The sequence below is a fragment of the Capsicum annuum genome, chromosome 9 (genome assembly GCF_002878395.1).
Source record: "Capsicum annuum cultivar UCD-10X-F1 chromosome 9, UCD10Xv1.1, whole genome shotgun sequence".
Taxonomy (NCBI): Eukaryota; Viridiplantae; Streptophyta; class Magnoliopsida; order Solanales; family Solanaceae; genus Capsicum; species Capsicum annuum.
In genome coordinates, this window is record NC_061119.1 from 13,660,392 (window position 1) to 13,682,835 (window position 22,444).

Consider the following 22,444-nt stretch of genomic DNA (forward strand, 5'->3'; position numbering starts at 1 on the left):
GGCAATGACAAATTATTCCTTGATCATTCAGTATGTCAAGTTTTTTTCTCCGTTCTCTCCATACATACTTATATGTATAGAAGGAGCTAGGATTTTGAGTTTATGAATTTTTTCTTCCGAATAAATTATTTATACATATTAAGTAATGTCATTTCTAGCCATCCCTAGTTATTCCTTAATCGTTCCTTATGACAAATTCTTAGGATGTTGAGTTTTTCTTTTTCTGAATGGATTATTATATTGAGAAACTACACAGAAAATACTATAAATTGCAATTTTTTCTATATATCTTAAAATGTTGATCAAAGTTCATGCCTTTTGTCTCTCAAAAAGGAAATTGTGAACAAGTATTTTGGAATGGAGGGGTATTAAGTAATGCTGTCTGGTATGCCAAGTTCTTCCTTGATTGCTCCATATGACGAAGTCTTCTCTCCTTCATCTCCGTACATACACACATACGGTTGTTAGGATTTTGAGTTTATGAGTTTTGAATTCTAGAAAAGACAGCTTATTGGATTCGGAGTAAATTCTTTATGCATATTAAGTGAATTCTTAAACAAAACTGCAGGGTCCAGGGCCTGTATATGTGAATTCAGCATATAGGCCACAAACTCTGACTATGTAATATGAGTATATATTGATAATTCAAAAATATGTATATATGATCCAGCATATATGTCTAGGACTCGATTGATTTTATGAATATAGAAAAATTTAAGGAATTCCGGACAAAGACTAATTAAAAGTATTAAGCCTTTGGATGTGTATACCTAAAAAAAACGTTGAAGACAATTTAGGAAAAAATGTATGTAGATCCAACGTTTACATCTTGGACATGAACTATATATTATATAGAAAATATTTTAATAAATAAATATGTTAATACAGTATAAATTGGTGCTTTATTGACTTTATATTCTGGATTTGCCTTGTACCTGAGTTGTATTGGTCTTTGTGGATGAAACTGGACATAGTTGTAGTTGTTAGCATTTGTACATTGTCTTCCAAATTTAGCTTACACTTTGAATAGCACTAATTGTATTTGCACCTGATCAACTATTAACAAATCTTTGCTTTTTATTGAATTTTACTAATAATAGAGATCACCTCCAATTCTGAAATTGTTGTGGAAACCAACATTCAATGTGTAGCCTCAATAGTTTCTATTGAATATTGACACCAATTTATTGAGACAATGGAATTCTAATTAATTTAAGTGTACATAGTTAATTACTTACATGCTGACTTACCAAATACATATGCAGCTCTTGCCACACTCTATTTCTGATTTTAGATAACTTCCAAGTGGCAAGTGCCACAATTATGTTCTTCTTGTTCATTTCTCTCTTCTCAATAGATTTTCTTCAGAAAAAGATTTATTTTTTCCCAAGTAAATAATTTTCATGGATTTCCTGACTGAAAGCGGAATGGATTCAAAGGATTCATATAGAAGTGAATTAGGATTGACAAGTAGTTGATTGATTTAATTAATAAATATTTCCTCTTGTATTGTTTAGCTAAATGCTTGGTTTTTTCCTCGTGGTTTAGGGGTCTCGAAGTTTTCAGAATTTTAAGCAAGCAGTGAAAACATTGGAAGAACTTTCTGTTTCATGTAGAGGTATAGAGAGAGTTCAGCTACTACGAAGATGGTTAGTTTCTTTGAAAGAGATTGAGAGACTATCACTGCCCCTGCCTGTTAGTGAACTTGTCTCTTCCCCCCAAAGCATTGATTATATTTATACCACTGATGATAGCAAGAATTCTCCTCGTGAGCCAACTTTGGTGAGTAAGTCGTTGAACTGCCCATTTTATGAATTTTTCGGCTTTATGGAGGATGTTTATATTTCATTTATCACTCAATCTTCGGGTTTCATTACAACAACAACAACATACCCAGTGTATTCCCACATAGTGGGGTTTGCGGAGGGTAGAGTGTACGCAGACCATACCTCTACCTCCGAAGAAGTAGAGAGGCTGTTTCCGATAGACCCCCGGCTTAGGACCGATAACAGTATAGCAAATCACAAAACATAAATGCGTATAGACTAGTACAGTATGTAAAATAAACTAACACCGGTATCCACAAAGTAATACAACAGCCACCAGATACTACTAAAAAAACTATCTAACCGAAAACATAGACATCACTCAACACCCACGAACCAGAAACTTCAAACACAAATAAAGAAACGCTTCCACCCCCTAACCCTCTACCCTAATCCGCATCCTCCACTCAACACCCTCTACCCGATGACATTATGAGAACAATATTTACAGGATTTCAGTTTTAGTTCAGTGCCTCCTTTCGTTACCTTTGGGAATTCATTATTAATTTGTCATTGTGGCAAGTTATTGGAAAATTAGGTTGGTTCATGTTAGATAGATTACGACTTTCTTTTTTTAAAAAAAAAAACAGATTACAACTCAAAGTTCAGTTTTCAATTATCTGGTTCCCTTTCTCAGTTCCATATGGCAGCCATATACCTGCGTTTACTAGCTCTCCATACCTTATTGTTCCATGAGAGCTATGTAATTCTACTCTCCCATCATATATTAAATATGAAGTGTATTATTTGGGTCCTTGAGTATCCTCAGAACAAGATATGTTTTTTCAAATGGATTCTTCTGTCAAACTGTATTTTTATCATAGATCAACTTCCTCGACTATTTTGATTTATACCTGTTATAGTTTGCTCATGTATTTTCTTACATTACCTTGAACAGGTTTTATATTATGATCCAGATCTCGGCGGAGAACCATTGAACTTTAGAGATGTGTTTCTCAGCAGTCAAGCTCTCGAAGGCATGATACTTTCAATGGTAAGCTAAAAAACACCTTGGTTATTTGGTGTTGCGCACCTGCTTGATGACTTTACAATTGCTTCTCTACATGGTACCATTTCACCCCAATGCTTGTATTTTTTTTTTGTTTAAAACAGAATCCACCATTGTGGCTTGGTAGGGGTGGGGGGTTGGTAGGTACCTTTACCCGTATATTAGCAACCAAGAAGTGATTACATAAGGGTGGCGATATGGGACGGAACCTCATAAAAAGTTTGAAAGTTATCCCCTTCTTACAATGATGTTGTCTATCATTCTGGTGTGTGTCATACAGTGATTCATATACCATATTTAAAAGAGACTCCTCTTTATTACATGATCTTGTGTAAGACTAAGTAATCCTCTAAACGATTCTTACTATACAAAAATTTATGTTATGACCTACATAAAAGAGTACTTTTGACGTGCCTAATTCTGGAATTAGGCATTTTGCTTCTGTCCATCATCATCATCTCTCCCTTTGTCATTCCGGGGATATGAAATTCTCCATAATACATGTTTCTCGTGAAGCTTCAACCTATGATTTACCAATGCATCCACAACACTATTAGCTTCTCTAAAGCAATGTTGGATTAACACTTCACTAAACCTCTTCTACTTGTTTCTCAAAGCATAAACAATAGCAATCAGGTTCCGTGTAGGATTTATTTAGCACGATCCAGTTAACCACCTACAGCATCAAGTTCAATCATTAACTCTAAAACCTGGCATCAATGCACCACTGGACCAATTTCTAAAGCCTTAGCCTCAATAATGTTATTATTATGTTGCAAACTAAACATTATATAGAGTATATATTTTTGGGGGAGAATTTAGTTATTAACCTTTTGTGCCCAACCAAACAACCCTTTAGTTCACAGCTTCTCCCAAGTATACTTAGCTACTTTCCCCCAACTGTTTTTCTTTTTCATTTAAGGCTGAAGAGGTGTACACCTCTGGTAAATGGGGCTACAAACTCCCATTTTGTGCCACATGTATGTATTGGAACCTCCCATTCTAAATGTGGAATCTCAGAAACAAAATTTATTTTCATGAATAGACATCATGAGTAACCTATTGTACCTTTTGTATTTGAAAGTGATTGTACTCCCGAAGAGGAGTGTTCTTATAGCATATCCATAGGTAATGAGCGGTTAGAAAAAACTTTTCCTCTCATTCTACTGCCAAATCTGGATTGATAGATTCATGTTCTACATCATCTTATATTGAAGCCTCATCTCTACTTCCAATAGGCAATAAGCCCCTCAGAGCCACCGGAAATAGTCAAGAATATTTGTCTATGGCATTCATAATAGAAGAAACGGGAAAAGTAGCCATCACTGGGGAGCATATGGCATTTTTGCTCTTGCATGTGTAGTTCCAGATTCAATATGGTTGAAGCATCATTTTAACTGTAGAGACTGCTTTATCATCTTGAAACTATTTTGCTTCATCTTTCAGTAACATGTGCATTCTGTTGATAGGGATTAACTGGTCTTAACGTTTTTGTTTGAAACAGATTCTTGAAGCACCTGATACAGAAGAAGTCTCTTTACTTATGGAGATATTTGGGTGATTTTCCACTATTGATCTTTCAAATTTCTTTTTGAGCTTCTAGCTTCAGATTGGACTCGCACCAATCAGTTATATGAATTGAACAGTCACTTCAAAAATGTGTGCTGAACTCAAGGGAAATTGATATACAGAACTGTTTACCAGGTTTATTTGGTTTCTGATCTATTTTGTTCACTCTTTAGGCTCTGTCTTAATGGCGGGAAAGAAGTTCGTGAGGCAACCATGAGCAGTATAAAAGTTTTGGCAAAAGCTTTCTCAAGCTATAAAGAAGAAGTGCTGGTAAGGGAACAAACTCCTTATGCATGTCTGACAGTGATGTTTCTCTAGGATCTTAAGAGTTGTGGTCTGTATGTTATTAAACAAAACAGTAAGTTCGTCAATCTTCCCATAATTCATCTCAGGCGAAGAAGGAAGAGCTGCTTCTCCATGCACAAGGAGCAATTGCTGGACTGAAAATTAATGTAGATATAGTGAGGTATGAAGATCTTTGATCCTTTTATCATGATGGAACTTCCTCCGTGTCTTCTATGCAAGTTTATTCTTTGACAAGAAAAGTTTATTTTCCATATCTTTCCACATGTCCACTACCAGTTTTTGGTCTCATTAATACTTGTGTATACACACTTCTGGTGTATATTTTTGTCATTCTTTACTTTCCACCTCAATTTTTGTCACCGAAGGCTAGTCTTGTAAAGTATAAACTATTATGGTTGCTGCCATAGATTTGCTATTCTCTTATTCCATTCTTTGATTCACTTCTTTTAACCTTCCATTAGCTGGAGATCTGTGGCTTTCTGTAAATATTTGTAATGATTTGAACAATAAATGTAATATCTTGGAGAAATTTTTTTAGCTTTAATTAAAGCGAATTTCTTGTGCAAAAATTTCCGCTCCTTTCCTGGCCCCTGCAGAATATGGGCATCTCTTTTCACTATTTTTAGATGTTTTAGTTAAAGTTTCATGTCAAAATTTTCGGGTGCTTGTCATTACTGGTGGAGGACTTGTGTCATTGTGTAGGAGATTCACCAGATGAGAAAAGCCTTTCCTGGGCTTGGACTTGAAACATTAAGCGATGGGAGTTCAGGAACCTGACAGGATGCTTAGATATTACTCCCTGCATCCCCAAAATAAATCCCCTTTTCTTGTCAGTCGGATCCACATAACATGGTAAACTCAACAAAAAGTGACATCAGATCCACTTTTACCAATCTCAATATAATTGTTTTAAAAAAAAGTTTCTATTATTTGCTCCAATTTTCTATTTTTATTTTTTTAAAAAACATAGATTCCAAAATTGAAAAGGTAATTCTAAGGTCGTCATATTCCCCCAACAAATACTTAGTAGTCACTTGTGACAATTCATCTATGTTTGGAATTTTAGGAATATAATCCAGATTTTGTAGTAATTTTTGACAGCTTTATAAGGCAGACCCTCATGACCTAAATTCTGGTCCTGTGGGCTCTCTACTCATGAATAGCTAGCTGTAAAAAGTGCATGCTTTCCAAAGAGATTGGTGAGGAAGATAACCTTATCATCTTTAAAACATAACCTTTAATCTATCCAGAGAGACCAGAGAGTATGGTGTCCAAGTTACGAGTAGAAGCTTGCTACAGTAACAAGACCTTGTGCAATAGCTCACACTTTCATTGTATAGAGTAGTTCAGAAATCGTAGCATTTGATTTATGCTCTTATAACTCACAACTAAACAGTAATGATATACTGTAGCATATTGTCATTTAGTTGTTTGCTATAAAACTCAGATAGTCAAGCATTTCTTTTGCTATTTGCCTGCATAAACTGCAAAATATAATTTCTCTTCTTTCGTGATCTGCAATCAGAATAGATTCTGAAGTCTCAAACATACATCAAAAATTAGACAAGATGGTATTACAACTGCCATCAAGCAAACCTGAAAAGGACTCTTCTAGTGCTGCAACTAATGCAACGTCAGAGGCAAGTCAGATTCGATTCCTAGTTTTTGTTCTTTACCAAATTATGCTATCTAACAATGAATTTGCAAGAAACACCATAGTTGAGAAACCAGAAAATTTTCTTGGGGGTGGGGTTAACAAAAGTCTCAAGAGGTATTATATTAGCAATAAAATATGAGTGTTGTTAACTTTGACATGTTCCTCTTGTCTAATAAATAGATAGCTCATTTCTTATTATTGTACTCCCAAAAGAATGAGCTTAATATCTTTGTTTGTCTTGGAATTGTTTCACTCAATTTTTCATTGTAAAATCTGTATGCCGTTAAATCTTATAGGAAGTAATGTACCAACTTTAGAAATTAATTTTTAAGAAAATATTTAAACATCATGGCAGTTGGCAGAAGAAGATTTTCAACTTCCCATGAATAACTGTGATACAAATAGGGATGAGGGAGTAGCATTTCAAAAAATAAATACTCCTTAATCAAAGGACAAAAGGATGATTATGAAGAAAATGTTGTTTAACTTCCCATTGATATGGCACCACTATAGCTTATCTGTAAGCTATAATTAAATATAGTCGACTTCGGGGTAGCTTTAATAAATCCTAATTTTACTTTATGTACTCTTCTAGCTGATTGCTATAGCGAACAAGCAATCATTAAGATAAAAGCATATGACTGGAGAGTTTTCTAGATGGTTGGAGGTCATTCTATATCAGTACTTATTATGTGGCCAAACACTCGTAAGAACTTCAATATAAAAGTCGTTTAGTAGTTGCTAATGTTTACAAAAGTCGCTGCATCTTTTGTACGCTCTTGTTCTTATTTTCATTTTTTTTGTTTTTTCGAAATGGTAACAAGCTTATATTAAATTCACAAAAAGATTGTGAAGCCACATTTACTGGTAAAAGGGAGCAAAAACTGCTAAGCTAGAAGAAAAACACTTTTTCTCGAGCCGTACGAGGAGAAAGCTTCCTATACGTTTCTAGGGGGGATGTTGTTCATCTACATCTATCCCAATGAGCCGTCTATCGAATCGTTGCAATTGGTGTTTGATCCCGAAGAGAAGGAAAAGATCTTCGGAAAGTGGGTTTTTATGATCCGATAAAGAATCAAACTTATTTAAATGTTCCTGCTATTTTATATTTCCTTGAAAAGGGGGCTCAACCTACAGGAACTACTGTTCAGGATATTTTAAAGAAGGCGGAGGTTTTTAAGGAACTTCTGAAAAAGACTATAGAGACTCTATTACTTGTAGAAGAGCCTCAGTGTCTTCTATGTAATCTTGTTTACACCAAAAATGAAATAGCCAGATACAACTAAGTTTCATTTTTTGGACTGAGTTGCTTTGACTTCAAACATCAAGTCATCTTATATTCCTTTCCCACCGGATAGTCCACCATGTGCATCCTGGAATTATGCTCCATAGTCTCTTTTGGGCTATTGTGCCCCCTTTCTGGTCCAGATGGATAGCGTATCCAATATACCCCTTGGCATTGTCTATCTCAAACCTATCACAGCTAGGAAGATGTCCCATAGTTGAGTAGTCACTCTGCGGTGCAGGAACAAGTGACTATTTGTCTCTGCATTTCTTCCACATAGGAGACAGATTGAACATAGTTGATTCCCCTTCTTTGAAGTTTATCCTGTGTCAAACTGGACTTCTTGACTACTAGCCAACGAAAAAAAGGCACTTTATATGGGGTCATGGCTTTTCAATGTGCTTCCATGGCCAAAAATCATTCACATTGTTGTCAGAATTCAGCATGTCGTATGTAGTTTTGACTGAGAAATCATCAGAGTTGTGGCCTCTCCACCATAATCTGTCTTGGTTTGGTTAGTTCCAGTGAATTGTGCCAGTGAGTTATGAAACTCAACTTGTCCACCTCCACTCATTGAGAGACCTCCTGAAACTGAGGTTTCCCAAAATAAATCTCTGCTATTGTTTTTCCAAAACAAAAATATTCAGCCATTGGATGGATAATCCTAGCAGCATATGTGGATCTATGCTTTTCCACTATGATATAACCTTTAGACATACCAAAGAAAACAAAACTTAACTCTTCAAAGAAACTGTAAAAGATAATATCTCCAGGAAAAGCTTTAGATTCATTTGAACATATGGGAACTTTTTGAAAAAAAAAATTGAAACTGGATGCTTTTTCTATGGCAGGCATTGAAAGAAGCACTCTCCCAGCTTCAATTCTTATCCAAGATGGAAGCACTTCTATTACACGAGAAGTCTTTGCTCAGCAGGGTTGTTCCTGAAAGTCAGTCCCAAAGGGTATGCTTTCTAAATGGTGACATGGGATTTTCCTGGATCTGAAGTGCTATATATGCCATGAAAATAGGATCGATTACACAAATCTGTATCCATTTGACAAGTTTCTTACCCTTGTGTTTTACTTCACTGTCTGCAATCAGCACCACTAATCATAGTGATCAAAGAAGTAAAAGTAAATAACGTTGTACATCCAAACCTCATTTCCTTTATTAGTACAAGATCTGTTTAGCACTAATTATCAGCTGAACATCAAACTGATTATGCACTTGCAAGAGTAGGACAAACAAAAACTGATTATGCACTTGCAAGAGTAGGACAAACAAAAACTGATTATGCACTTGCAAGAGTAGGACAAACAAAGGTGTCAATGTCGGAGGGGACCGACTGTCCTAGGGGTACAATAAATGGGGATGATGATTCTTCTAACTTTCTAGTCATTAGGAAATAACTCAAAAAAGTTAAGAAGCCACCCTATAGAGGTTCTCTTTTACATACATGTGCATTTTGATCTGTTCTTTTGCACATATGAACTGTCTTTTCTCTTTGCTTTATAAATAGGTTTTTAAGCTGAAGGTTTTATCAGAGTCTCTTTCAGGATCTGTTTCAAAAACTGAAGAGCGCAATACAGAGAACAGGTCCGAGCTTCGCTTTTTTGTCATTTCTACTCTCTCCCTCTCTGAAAAAAAAAGAACTTCTAAATGAGATTTACTTACAACTGCAAGTACTTTGATCTTTCCCTCTCTCTCTCTCTCTGAATGAGAGAATTATTTACTTGAGCTTTTCTTTTGCAACTGCTTCAGTTCTGATCTATAATTAACCAAGACATCTTTGGTGGAGGTTAACTGAAAAGTGAAAGTGGAAGGAACACAGAACATCTAATCTTTACTTCCTTATATGTCAAATGTTTAAATTGGACCCCCTATTCCAGAGCAATCTTGCTAAGGTACTAGTACGTTAGAGTGATCGCAAAGACCATGAGCAACAGCAGTGTAAACCTTAACTTATATCAAGCATACTTACGTTTCTCAAAAGGAACTTATTGTTTTCTGTAGTTTATAGTTCAAGGTTGCCCTACATTTTAGTTTCCCGGTGATCTCATACTTTAACAATGTAAACTTACTAGCATTTGATAGAAATATGTTTATACTGTTTTAATGCCAAGTTATTCCTCATGGGAAATTTTGAATTTCCTATTAAAGGAGCCATCTTTTTTCTTTTAGTGGGGATATCTAGTTCTTATTTTAAAATGTTTTACACGTTCATCTATTTCTTTCCTGCAGAATCCAAAAGGAAGGAGCTCTTAAGTTCCGTGTAGTAAAAACCGGTGAAATCTCCCAGCTTGAGAAGGTAAGATTTCCTCGACGTGTTCCTAGTGGACATTCTATTAACTGTTTCTAGTCAGTTAATATACATGTATGCAAAATGATTTAATGGCATGATCAGATTAGATTCTTTCAAAGTTCTCTTTTCCTAAGCTAGTAATTGTCAATGTTTGATGTATTTCAAATTCTCTGCTTCAACAGGTGTTCTCCTGATTTCGTTCTATTATCATCATAGGTTGCTCTTTTCTACTACTGGGTCAACTTGCAAGTTTGTTGTTAGGGGAAAGACATAAAAATCTTTAATAGGTCAGTTAACTATAAAGATAAGGTTAAATAATTATGATTGCAACAAACCTAATACATTTAAGATGTGGCAAAACAGACTTATTTTATACAGATGCATGGATTTACCGAGCCGTGAGTATATATGAGCGTATAAGCTCCAATAAAATAACTTCTCTGTCTTAATCCTGGCCACAAACATTTGTTTCTCTATGTCTTATTATTTCTGAATCTTGATTTGGTTCATCTGTTCAATCAGTTTTGTTTCATTTTGAGTTAAATTCACAATTACTGGAAAGAGCCAGCCAATGTTAACTGTTCCCCACATTTTTTGTGTCTCAGTGGCATTTAGTTCTTGGGAATGGGATTGAATTTTTTTCACTTTGTGAACAATTTTTCAAGATCAGAGATTTTATTTACCTGTTGAGGTATTATTTTCTTTTCTAGGAACTTGAGGATGAAATTAAGGTCCTTGAGAATCAGAGAGATGAACTTGAAGCATCACTAAAGAAGGTAGCCACTAGCCAATGCTTTCTGTTCTTTACAGAATGTGTGTGTGTATTCTGTTGTAAAATATGTTCCATCAATTGTCTATTTGATCTTGTTGCATCACTTGGGTTGACAAGCCACTTCATCTGCATCTGCCATTTGATGGCAGCTTGTTAATTATACAAGTTTGTGTCTCACTTGATATACATGGTGATGGAATAGTGGTTCCTTACCTTATTAGGATTGGTAAGGTAAGGCCTATCCTCCTTGCTTGCCCTTGTTCACATTGAGGTTTTCAATTTTTTTTTAACAAAAGACCGCTAGGCACTCTATTTAGTGGTATAAATTCAGAAAAAAAAAGTATACTCTGAGTCTAAATCAAGTAGAAGAATAAGTATACAGCAATAAGTTACTGACTTGACATTTATGTTTACTCTACAAGGAGACCATCACAAATTGGATTTTATTTTGTTCCTAGAACTAAAAAATCTATACACCCTTTACATACTGCAGAGGAACTGTGGGAACTTGGGCTTTACGTAATAGGCTAGTAATCTCTTAAGAATTATGGCCCGGCGTTCATTTTGAAGGATCCAGAGGGTCTAGTCGATAGAAAATGGGGAGCGGAGCCTCCTTCGCTGTCTTGTATCCCTCGGACTCTTTCAATGACATTTCTAATGGAAGGATCCTTCCTTCTAGTTCTTTAATGCATGTAAAATTATGTAGTATGTAACAACTATCTCAGTTTCTTTTTTTTGCTGGAGACCAAAAAGAGAAAACATAGAAAGAAATACTTATAAAGATCCTGAAAGATCAAGAAGTGTCATTAATCAAGCAGTGCTATACTTCTTGATCACAGTAATGAGAATGAATAACAGATTAAGAAGAAGAAGAAGTAAGAAATAAGGAAGAAGGAGAGATCATTAGAGAAGGAGTAACTTTTTTGTATTTTCATTATTCAGAAATGTACATAGGCATCTACATTTATAGACTTGTGAATGTACCAACCAACTAACTAACTAGCCGTTAGAGTAACGACCTATTAGACAGTTATAACAGATTTTTGAACTAGTCTATTTTAGTCTTTTCTCAGTTCTGCTTCCTCTTCATATTTCACAACACTTCAACACTTCTCCATTTTCTCTTCATACTTCAACACTCCCTCTCAAGCTAGGAAGGTGTGAAGATGTCACAGATTCCTAGCTTGGCATTCAGATGAACTTGCTATGTTTTTGTCAGCCCCTTAGTTAACATATCTGCGCGCTGATCTTGAGTTGCAATGTAATGAGTTCTAATCATCCCTTGAACAATCTTTTCCCTGATAAAGAAGCAGTCAATGTCAATATGTTTTGTTCTCTCATGGTATATTGGATTTGCTGCTATTTGCAAAGAAGATTTGCTATCACTGAATACATCCACAGGTAGAATTACTTCATTCCCAACTTCCTTCATCAAGCCTAGGATCCATACCAACACTGCAGTTACTGCTGCAAGACTTCTGAACTCAGCTTCAGCTGAACTCTTGGAAACAGTAGTTTGTTTCTTTGATTTCCAGGAAAATATTGATTCTCCAACCTTCACAAAGTAGCCTGTTACAGACCTTCTAGTCTGAGGACATGATGCCCAGTCTGCATCACAATAAGCACTTACTCTGTCATTTGCATTGCTAGACAATAGCACACCTTGACCTAGTTGGTTTTTAACATATTTAACAACTCTGAGTGCTACTTCCATGTGAGACTTCTTAGGATCTTGAAGGAACTAACTCAATGTTTGAACACAGAAGGCTATGTCTGGCCTTTTCATAGTTAGGTACAGCAGTTTACCAATTATTCTGGTAAGCAATTTGGTCTGCTGGTGGATCATCAGTAGACTTCCCTTGCTTGACATGCTCATCAAACTGTTTAGATGTCAGTTTGATGTTGTAATCCATAGGAGTGGTTGCAGGTTTGGTTGCTGTTAAACCTAGCTCATATAGTAGTTCCAATGCATACTTTCTCTGGTGCATCAGAATCCCTTTGTCAGATCTTGCAAATTCTATTCCAAGGAAGAATCTCAGCTCACCTAGATCTTTCATCTTGAAGTTCTGATGTTGGATTGTGTTGGTTTCTTCTATCAGTTTTAGACTATCTCCAGTTATCAACATGTTATCAACATAGACCAGTACCAATGTGACTCCTTCTATTATCTTCCTGATGTATAATGATGGATCATATTGGCTCTGAGTGAATTGAAACCTTAACAACACTTCTGATAGCTTTGTATTCCACTGCCTTGGTGCTTGTTTTAGTCCATATAGGGATTTGAGTAGTTTGCATATTACATTCTTCCCCTGACTAGCAATCCCTGGGGTAGGTCCATGTAGACTTCATCATTGAGATCACCATGCAAGAATGCATTATAGACATCCATTTGATGTATAAACCATTGCTTCCTAGCTGCAGCAGCAAGTATAGTCCTTCTTGTCTTCATCTTTACAACAGGTGAAAAGGTTTCTTTATAATTAATTCCTTCTCTTTGTCCATAACCTTTTGCTACAAGCCTAGCCTTAAACCTTTCAACATCACCTAAAGCCTTATACTTCACTTTGTAGATCCATCTGCAACCAATAGCTTTCTTCTCTTTAGGTAAAGGAACAATCTCCCAAGTGTTATTGGAATTCAGTGCATCTATCTCATTTTTCATTGCTTCCACCCATCTAGGATCTTTACAGACCTCATTGTAACTTGTAGGCTCAGTGACACAAGAGGTTTTCAGCACATAGTCTTTATATGTAGAGGAGAGTTTATTATATGACACATGATTAGCAAGAGCATGAGGTACCTTCTTTGCTATCTTTGTAACAAAATCATTCATCCAGACTGGTGTCTTTCTGCCTCTAGTTGACTTCCTTTGGTCCAGAGTAGCAGAAGTTGTGGATGCAGGAGCAGGAACCATCTGTACTTGCTACTTGCTGCTCATGTTGACTAGCTGAATTAGGAACCCCTTGACCTCTAGTTGCTCTTCTTTGATACACTTGAGTTACTGGTTCTGACTGTGCTGGGACAGAAAGAGCTCTAGTTGACCTTCTTTGATATACTTTAGTTATGGACTGTGCAGTACTAGGAGTATCCTGCAGTGGCTGTTCTTGTTGGCTCACTTGACTGGAACCCCTTGTGGTGCCATGGCTATTGGGATCTACAGGCATGTCTCTTCACCACCTAGTATTTGGTATTGATCTTCCAAGGGAAAAATATGGTGTGGTGACTGAGTTTGATGTTTGAGAAGTTTGAATGGAAATACATCTTTTCTGAAAAGCACATCTCTACTCACAGAGAAGATGTTAGTTGATATATCATATACCAAGTATTCCTTCTGAGTGCTAGAGTATCCCATCATGACACTTGTTCTTGCTCTAGTCATGAGTTTATCATGCTCATTTAGTACCTTGACATAGCATAGACACCCATTACTCTTAGATGATCACAGTTTGGTCTCTTACCATACAACTTCTCATAAGGAGTTAAGAACTTAGTAACTGAGCTAGGCAGTCTATTAATGAGATAGACTGCAGTTAAAACACAATATCCCCAGAACCTTATTGGAATTTCAGCCTGAAACCTCAAAGCTCTTGTTACCTCTAAGATGTGTCTATGTTTTCTCTCAGTCATACCATTCTGCTGAGGAGAATATGGGCATGTTGTTTGATAGATTATACCACTGTCTTGAAGCAGCTTCTGGCATAATGAGTTAACAAACTCAATGACATTATCAGTTCTGATCACTTTGACTGTCTTCTCAAACTGTGTCTTGACATACATAAGAAACTGTTTTATTTGAAAGAAAACATCTGACTTAAGCTTGATCAGAAACACCCAAGTAAACCTCGAGAAATCATCAACAACTGTTAGAAAATATTTGTTTCCATTCATAGTTGGTACTTTAAGGTCCCCACATATCCATGTGCACAAGATCAAAACAAGTACTTTGAATATTAGTTGACAGAAATGGTAATCTAGTCTGTTTAGCACTAGGACAGATGCTACACTGCTTTATTCTATCTTCTATGACCTGTACTCCTTGACCTACAATCCTCTTTAACACTCCAGTTGAAGCATGTCCAGCCTTTGGAGCCACAAATCTACTTCAGCTTGTGTCTTTTCCACAGTTACTTCAGTAGTTGCTTTAGTTACTACTGCAACTCCATTCTTTGACTGATCTTCAAGTAGATATAAGCCTCCATCAAGCTTCCCAATCCCCTTCACCTTTCCAGTACAAAGATCCTGAAAAACACAGAAATCAGGGAAGAAGTTCACTGACCAATGCCATTCCTTAGTCACTTGTGATACTGATAGGAGACTACATGAAAACTGTGGGATATGATAGACATTTGTTATGGTATTTCCAGACAACTGATTCCCACATGTGTAACCATGGTAGTATCACCATTTGGCGGATACACTTTCTTTGGATTTTGTAATTCTGTAACTGTCTTGTTAAGTAACAACTATGAATTACCAACTATGTGATTTGTAGCACCTGTATCTATAATCCATTTCTGTGAACCAAAAGAAGCTAAACAAGCAGAAGTACCTGCACTTGTTACATTTGCAGACTCAGTAGATGTGTTGATAGAGTTGTTCTTGTTTATTAGTTGCAAGATTTGCTCATATTGTTCCTTGGTGAATGCTGCATTTCCAATCTGACTTAGTTGAGTCAACTGATTAGCTGCACTTACTGATTGACCTGCATCTTTAGTATAACATCCCATTTGATCAACTTGATACTCATGAAAACCCAAGGCTACATTATAAGTTGTGGTAGATCCTTCATGCCTGAGCTTCTTCTTAGCCTTATAATCTTGAGGATAACCAACCAACTTCCAGCAGTTTTCTTTGGTGTGTCCCTTGAGTTTACAGAAGTCACACTGCACCTGCACATTTCTTTTGAATTTGTGACCTTGGCTTCCACCTACTCCATTTCTTGCATACATGACTTGTTCAAGATTGCTGCCTGTACTTGCTGGATTCATGCCCAGAATTCCTGCCTGACTTGCAATGGATTTGTGGCTTTCATCACTCATTACCATTGCATAAACTTGGTTAACATTGGGAGGGGGCTCATAAGCAAGATTTGGCTCCTTGCTTGTGTGTAAGACTCATTCAGACCCATAAGAAACTAGAACAACTTCAGTTTTTGCAGATGTAAGACATACTCCTTTGATTTATCACAATCACATCCAAGTGCTGGCACAAGAGCCTCAAACTCTTCCCACAAATGTTTAAGTTTAGAGAAGTACACAAATACTAAGGCTGTACCTTGAGACAATGTAGCAATTTCCTTGTGCAGATTGAATGTTCTGGCTCCATCCACTTTGTTAAACCTTTCAAACAGTTCATTCCAGACAACACTAGCCACAGATGCATTCCACCAAGCAACTCTTTAGAAACAGAGTTCATGATCCATGACAGTACAATTGCATTCACTCTCTCCCAGTGATTGCTAAGTTCAGTAGAGAACTTGTCTTTAGAGCATGTTCCATCCACCATTCCCAACTTATTCCTCCCTAGTAGAGCTATACGCATTGATCTAAACCAAATTGAGAAATTCTCAACACCTGTTAACCGGAAAGATATCTGAATGCCACTCACATCAGAGAGACTAAGAAAGAGAGGATGATTGTAATCCAACGTGGTTGGAGTAACCCTGGAAGCTTCACCAAATTCTACAGCAGCATTTTGATTCACCATTGTTGCAAACAAGCAGTTCTTGATTCGAGACTTCTTGATTTTACTGTAAAGCAACTAATACACCAGAATCGATCTTGCTCTACTAGTTTTCTAGAGAGTAAGGCTCTCATACCATGTCATTAATCAAGCAGTGCTATACTTCTTGATCACAGTAATGAGAATGAATAACAGATTAAGAAGAAGTAAGAAATAAGGAAGAAGGAGAGATCATTAGAGAAGGAGTAACTTTTTTGTATTTTCATTATTCAGAAATGTACATAGGCATCTACATTTATAGGCTTGTGAATGTACCAACTAACTAACTAACTAGCCATTAGAGTAACTACCTACCACACAGTTATAACAGATTTTTGAACTAGTCTATTTTAGTCTTTTCTCAGTTCTGCTTCCTCTTTATATTTCACAACACTTCAACACTTCTCCATTCTTCTCTTCATACTTCAACAAGAAGCCGTGTTGTTTCCTCTAAACTTTTCTCTTTACACCAATAATAAAAAGATACAATACAATTCCACTTAACTTTCTGAATGGAATTTGACCCATCTCCGAAGCTTCTATTGTTCCTCTCTTTGCACACAGTCCACCAGATGTAATAAGGGAAAGTTCCCACCATATCTTTTGACTCTTGCTTCCTCATCTTCTGATCTAACAGCTTAGCAAGTCTGCAGTATGCTCAGGAATTGTCCATTTTCACTCTGCAAGACTAAGAAAGATGGCCCATACTTGTACCTTAAAACTGCAGTGCAGAAAAAGAATTCTGTTGGAATCTTCTGCATTTTCACACAGTTGGCATATGGAAACAATTATAATCCCTTCTTCTTCTTCAATGCTTCTTGTCTCAAACAGGCCCTTCTAGCAACCAACCATGTAAAACATTTTACTATAGTTGGTGCTAAATTTTTTCATATAATCTCCAAAGCATTGCTGGCTTATTTGTAGGTTTTGTTGAAAGAAAACTAAGTTTTTCTTAAATGAAGTTCTTTACTAGAAATATTCTGAATGGGCATCACATGTATACTCTTCCTGGGCATGGAGAAGGGGCAAGTAATTGCATGCTAAAGGTAGACAAGTTCCTGTGAGAAACTTCTTTAGACGGGCACTTGAAATCACCCATATTTGTATCCCATAAACTTTCTCTTGAACTCCACTTGCCAAACCAATGAGAACTCTGTGCTTATTGGAGAAACTTTCAAAACTTTGAAACAAGATGGAAACTTACCCATTATCGATTGTGTAAGGGTTTATAATTCTTGGGTCATTCCACTCATTTGGGGGGGGAGGATGGGGAGGAGGGAGTTAAGCGCCCCATATTTGTTGAAAGAATGAGTTGATGTCTCTTATATGGTCTTGGGCAATCGTCATCTCATGAGCTAGCTTTTAAGGTTAAGGTAGGCCGAAGGTCATTTTTTCCTGCATAGTATCAAAGCCCAACTTTTGTGAGCCCTTTTTCACAATCGCCTTCCCTCTTCATATTCTAGTGCTTTGGCTTCTCTCCCTCTCAAAACTCAACCCCCCGAGTCACTAACTTGCTCCATACCCACTTATAAGCCTGTAGCCCAATCAAATAAATAAACAATCCACGAGTAAGCCCTAGAACTAGGTTACATATGCGGGAAGTGTTAGAGAATGCACCCCTCGTCAATTGTATAATAAGTGTTTTCAAAGGGTTTATAGCGTTTTAGGTCACTCCACCCATAGCTTTAAGGTTTTGGGTTGGATGCTCAATTTTTTTTTTACTGCAACAATTCTTTTCATTTCAAGAAAAGGGACATCTGAAAATAAAATGAAAAAGAAATGAAGTGACGCAGCTTTAATGAAGTTCGAGTAAAATGGCTCAACTTCAATGAAGTTCAAGTAAAATGGGTCTGCTTAAATGAAGTTCGAGTTGCCTGAGCATCAAATGATTTATGGGACTTATTCCTGAAAAATGTATCACCTGAATTGAGAAGCAGGAAGAAAATAGTCTTAAGATATTCCCTTATATCAAACATTCAAGCATGAATGTTGCAAAAATTACTCCCACTGACCCTGGTCATTGAGAATTTGAATTTGTGAAATGCAATAATTCTTGCCGATTGATTATGAACTACACAATGCTATACTGTTGTCTTTTAGTATTTATAATCATCATTATTATCACTGATTATGCTGTGTTCGATGAGTGCTTGTGTAGGTTAAAGTTGCACTGGTTGCTGCAAATGGCCGTCTTCACAATGCTAGGGAAGAAAGAGAGCAGTTCGATGAAGCTAATAATCAAATTCTTGAACACTTCAAGGTGAAGGTATGACGACGATGAAGCAGTGTGGTCTTGGAATTTATCTTATAATGAAGTTAATGTACAATTTGTACAGGATGACCATCTTATTATAAGATCTAATATCTTCAATCCTAAATTCAGGAAGATGAGTTGTCTAGATCGATGACCTTATATAGGGCAGAAGCAGATGTCTGTGATGCATTTGTTAATTTTCTAGAAGACTCCTGGACTTTTGAGTCCTCTTACATCAAACAAAAGCAGAATCAGGTCAAGTAAGGAGCTTCTCTCAATGTGCCCTTGGGTTCTGTTTTCTTTTAACTGGAAAAAGGTGTTACCATGTCAATTTGACTGTTCTGGCTCGCTGAATTCTGAGTAGCACTAAAACTGAAACTAAAATAGCTATACCAGTATTTTAACATGCATGTGATATATCCTTGAATAGTAGGATTTCTTGGAGAATGATTACTTAATGATATGCTTTTCAAATGTCAAGTGATGAATTGGACAAATGTGAAGATTATTTGGTGAACTTGGCAATCCATGTCTTATCAACGTACAAGGTATGATTGTTTCGATGTGGGGGGTCTATGATTTATGCTTTGGATGTAATCCGACAGTCGAACTGAGAAAAGAGTGTCTTTTCCTTTGCACTTGACAGGATGAGCTGGGGCCTTCCATTTCAAACCTTAGAGAACTTGCAGAAAACTTGAAACGGTATCATAATTCACACTTCTTTAAAATATCCTTCTAGAGGAAATCATGTTACTAAATTCAGATTGCCAGGCCAGCGATTATGAACAATGAGAAGATGGAAACAGTTGAAGAGAAGAGAAAGCTAGAGGAAAACTACCAGAATGCAGAGGCTAAGGTATATTGATATTTATTTCTCTGACGTATTCGGATCTATTCACTAGTCTCGAGCACCGGAAAAGTATACATATTGTACCAGGGATTTTGATTTGCTTGACAGTCTTGTTCAATTTGCATCTATTCGTTTCTATGTATAGTACTTATCACCAAGTTATGTGTTCTTTTTTCTGTTCTATTCATTCTTTTTTTCTCCTTTTCTTGCTATTTCTCATCAGTGGATGTTCTGTTCATCTTTTTCCCACAATTAATTTGCAGTTAGTTACAGTGTTCAGTGTAGTGGACGGCATAAAAAGACAATTTTATGGGCAAGACAGTGCGATCTCTAGGTGATGAAGTGTAATTATTTGCTTGTTTTATATGCATTAGCGGTAGTTGCATCCTGTAATGATGACCTCAAGATTAATAATGTGACTTAACCAGGAAAGGTGATCAGAAACTGAAAGAGTTATTTGATACTCTTCAAAAGATAGAAGATGAATTTGAATCCATTAATAGACCAAAGCTAGAAATTGAGACCACAGCAAGGAAGACTGAGGGAAAATCGAAAGAGTCACTAGAAAGTTCCGCACCTTCATCTCCTACGCAGCAACCAACCGATGAATCTGCATCCTTTGTGGATGCTGTTCCACGAATCCAGACGCCAAGGCCTGACCACAAGTCCAATCCAGAAATTATGGCATTAACACCAAGACGATCAATGCGAGAGAATGTCAGAAGAAGTCTTTCATTAGCTATTAATCAAACAACAGGGACACTGGAGTCCAGTTTCAACTCGCCAAAACTTCGGAAAGGGAAGTCAATGGATCCAGCTGCTGAATTGTCTAGGTTGAAGCGCGAGCTGGAACTCGAGAATGATAGTAGAATACACCCTTCTGAGGAGATCAATGACTGGGAATCTGATGTGATTGATAAAGAAAGATTACATTTTGAATGAACTTCCCAACCACATCAGAGAGCTTCAAATATTTACCCTTTGGATATCTTCTTGAGCCAAAAGATGGCGAAAACTGTGGCAATTCGATACAAAACGTATTGCTACAGCCTATAGCTCCATTTTTCTTTGAACACTAGACCTTGGGATAACCTCTTAAGTCACTTTACATTTAGTTTTTTTTACAGTATTAGATGAATTTTTTGTACATAAAATACGTTGTTTTTATGACTTCCGACATTAATTCAGTTATACACATGGATTCTCTCTTATGTACTGTCCTTTTCGTAAATTTACTGGATAGCTTTTGAAGTACTTCTTCAAGTAAAAACCACCAGGAGGTATGGTGGAATTGTTGGGGTCTCCTATCTTTAACTAGTTATTTCAGGTTCTAACTCTGGGAATGGAGAGCCTCTTGGTAGGCAACAGTTTACTTCCTTTATGTGCTTGCTCAGTGGGAATCTAGATTAGTCGGACTAGTGTTGTTAAAGAGCTTTTTAAGTGAAAGAAAAGTTACTTTTGATCTTTTTGGAGTGCAAAAGCTGAAGTAGTGTTAATGGGAGTTGGGCCAGTTGAGGAAGGTTGTCAGTTGGGAGCATGTCTAGTTTTGATCTTTGTCAGATTGAAGTCATGTGAGGAATCTGATGTGGAATAGTAGCAGTAGCAGTAACAACAGTCACAGGCCAGAAGCACATTCGGGATTTTGAATTTGATGAGTTCAACTTTTAGGATCTTACCGCTTAACCCATTACACGTTTGAAATTATGGATCCAAAATATAACGACGACAGCATCCCCAGTATGCTCCTACAAGTGGATTTTGAGGAGGGATATTGCTCTCACCTCTCACTATGCCACCCCAACAACTGGGATTGATTCCTAACCTTTCCCTATCTATCTTTAGTTGTAGGGCGAATGAGTCCGTTCCTTTCCTGTGAAGGTTTGGGATATGTGACTAGGTGCATAATGTGTACATTGCGAAGATAGAGAAGTCGTTTCTGATAACCTCTACTCAAGTCAAGCATAAAAAGCTTTCAAAATTTGATTGTTTGAGATAATTTTAAAACTCATATATTTTTATATTTTGTAATGGAAACCTGGGTTCAGAAGAACCCCATTACTTGTATTGTCCATCAGTCACAGACAGGCAGCTCAGGAATGAACTACAAGTCCTGGATGAAATCAATCCAAATTATTAGTGCAAATCTCTTGGTTCTCTCAAATCTTTTTGTTCTATATCAAATATCTATTATTAACAAACTACATTTTATACCCACTCCATGTTCCCTTCTCCCTTTTATTTCTCTCTATATAGTAATAATATGGGTAATTTTTGAAAAAAATTATTTTGTGTCATTCATAACCGACACTGACACTAGCTGCGTAAGGTTTCTTTTTATCTCACAAGTCAGTGAATTCAAAAGGGTAAGACAATGGCTTAAAGGCTTGAAATGCACATGTTTCAAATATTTTAGCCAAAATCTTTACCGTGAAAATAACTTAAACGAGTTAGATATCAAACTCATAACGTATATCTAATATCACATTCATGCATTGTGCTCTTATCATTAGATTAAAGCTCTAAGAATACCAAGTTAGATATCATCAATTTAGTTCTTTCCTTTATATTCATCCAAACATGTCAAACTCTTTAAATCATTTCAAATTTACTACTTAAATATTTATGTTTCACATGACCCTATTCACAATCAGCGAAGACAGTTGTGGGGGTGGGAGGAGTTTAAAATGGGATAAAAACAAGGACCTCGAGCATTGGAAGCTATACCATTTTTATATGTTTGAATTCAACATTTCCAAAAATTGGAAAGGCAAGACATGTACCCTATGGCAATGAGTAAGGTTAGTAGTCTCAAAAGTTGACATCTCAAAAAGAGTAAACTAAAAAGAATAACAATAATAATAATCTTTTTCAACAAAAACATACCACTGA

At 36.5% G+C, this 22,444-nt stretch overlaps 1 protein-coding gene across 5 annotated transcripts in view; it reads left to right on the top strand.

The window, feature by feature from the left end:
* Positions 1 to 20,766, top strand: part of LOC107842945 (protein FAM184A) — a 25,402-nt gene extending 4,636 nt beyond the window's left edge. Inside the window, exons 2-18 of one of the 5 annotated variants that reach the window (XM_016687006.2) lie at positions 1,549 to 1,782; positions 2,725 to 2,820; positions 4,340 to 4,392; positions 4,578 to 4,674; positions 4,797 to 4,870; positions 6,236 to 6,350; positions 8,504 to 8,614; positions 9,173 to 9,249; positions 9,895 to 9,961; positions 10,666 to 10,731; positions 18,610 to 18,717; positions 18,835 to 18,965; positions 19,187 to 19,253; positions 19,352 to 19,407; positions 19,477 to 19,561; positions 19,819 to 19,889; positions 19,989 to 20,129. In XM_016687006.2, the coding sequence (XP_016542492.1) occupies positions 1,549 to 1,782; positions 2,725 to 2,820; positions 4,340 to 4,392; positions 4,578 to 4,674; positions 4,797 to 4,870; positions 6,236 to 6,350; positions 8,504 to 8,614; positions 9,173 to 9,249; positions 9,895 to 9,961; positions 10,666 to 10,731; positions 18,610 to 18,717; positions 18,835 to 18,965; positions 19,187 to 19,253; positions 19,352 to 19,407; positions 19,477 to 19,561; positions 19,819 to 19,889; positions 19,989 to 19,992 (1,512 nt within the window). In that variant the 3' untranslated portion in view covers positions 19,993 to 20,129. Of the gene's footprint in view, positions 1 to 1,548; positions 1,787 to 2,724; positions 2,821 to 4,339; positions 4,393 to 4,577; positions 4,675 to 4,796; positions 4,871 to 6,235; positions 6,351 to 8,503; positions 8,615 to 9,172; positions 9,250 to 9,894; positions 9,962 to 10,665; positions 10,732 to 18,609; positions 18,718 to 18,834; positions 18,966 to 19,186; positions 19,254 to 19,351; positions 19,408 to 19,476; positions 19,562 to 19,818; positions 19,890 to 19,983 lie in introns of those variants that run through there. The other 4 variants (XM_016687004.2, XM_047396121.1, XM_016687005.2 and 1 more) reach the window with 4 other exon arrangements.
* Positions 20,767 to 22,444: the final 1,678 nt, after the last annotated feature.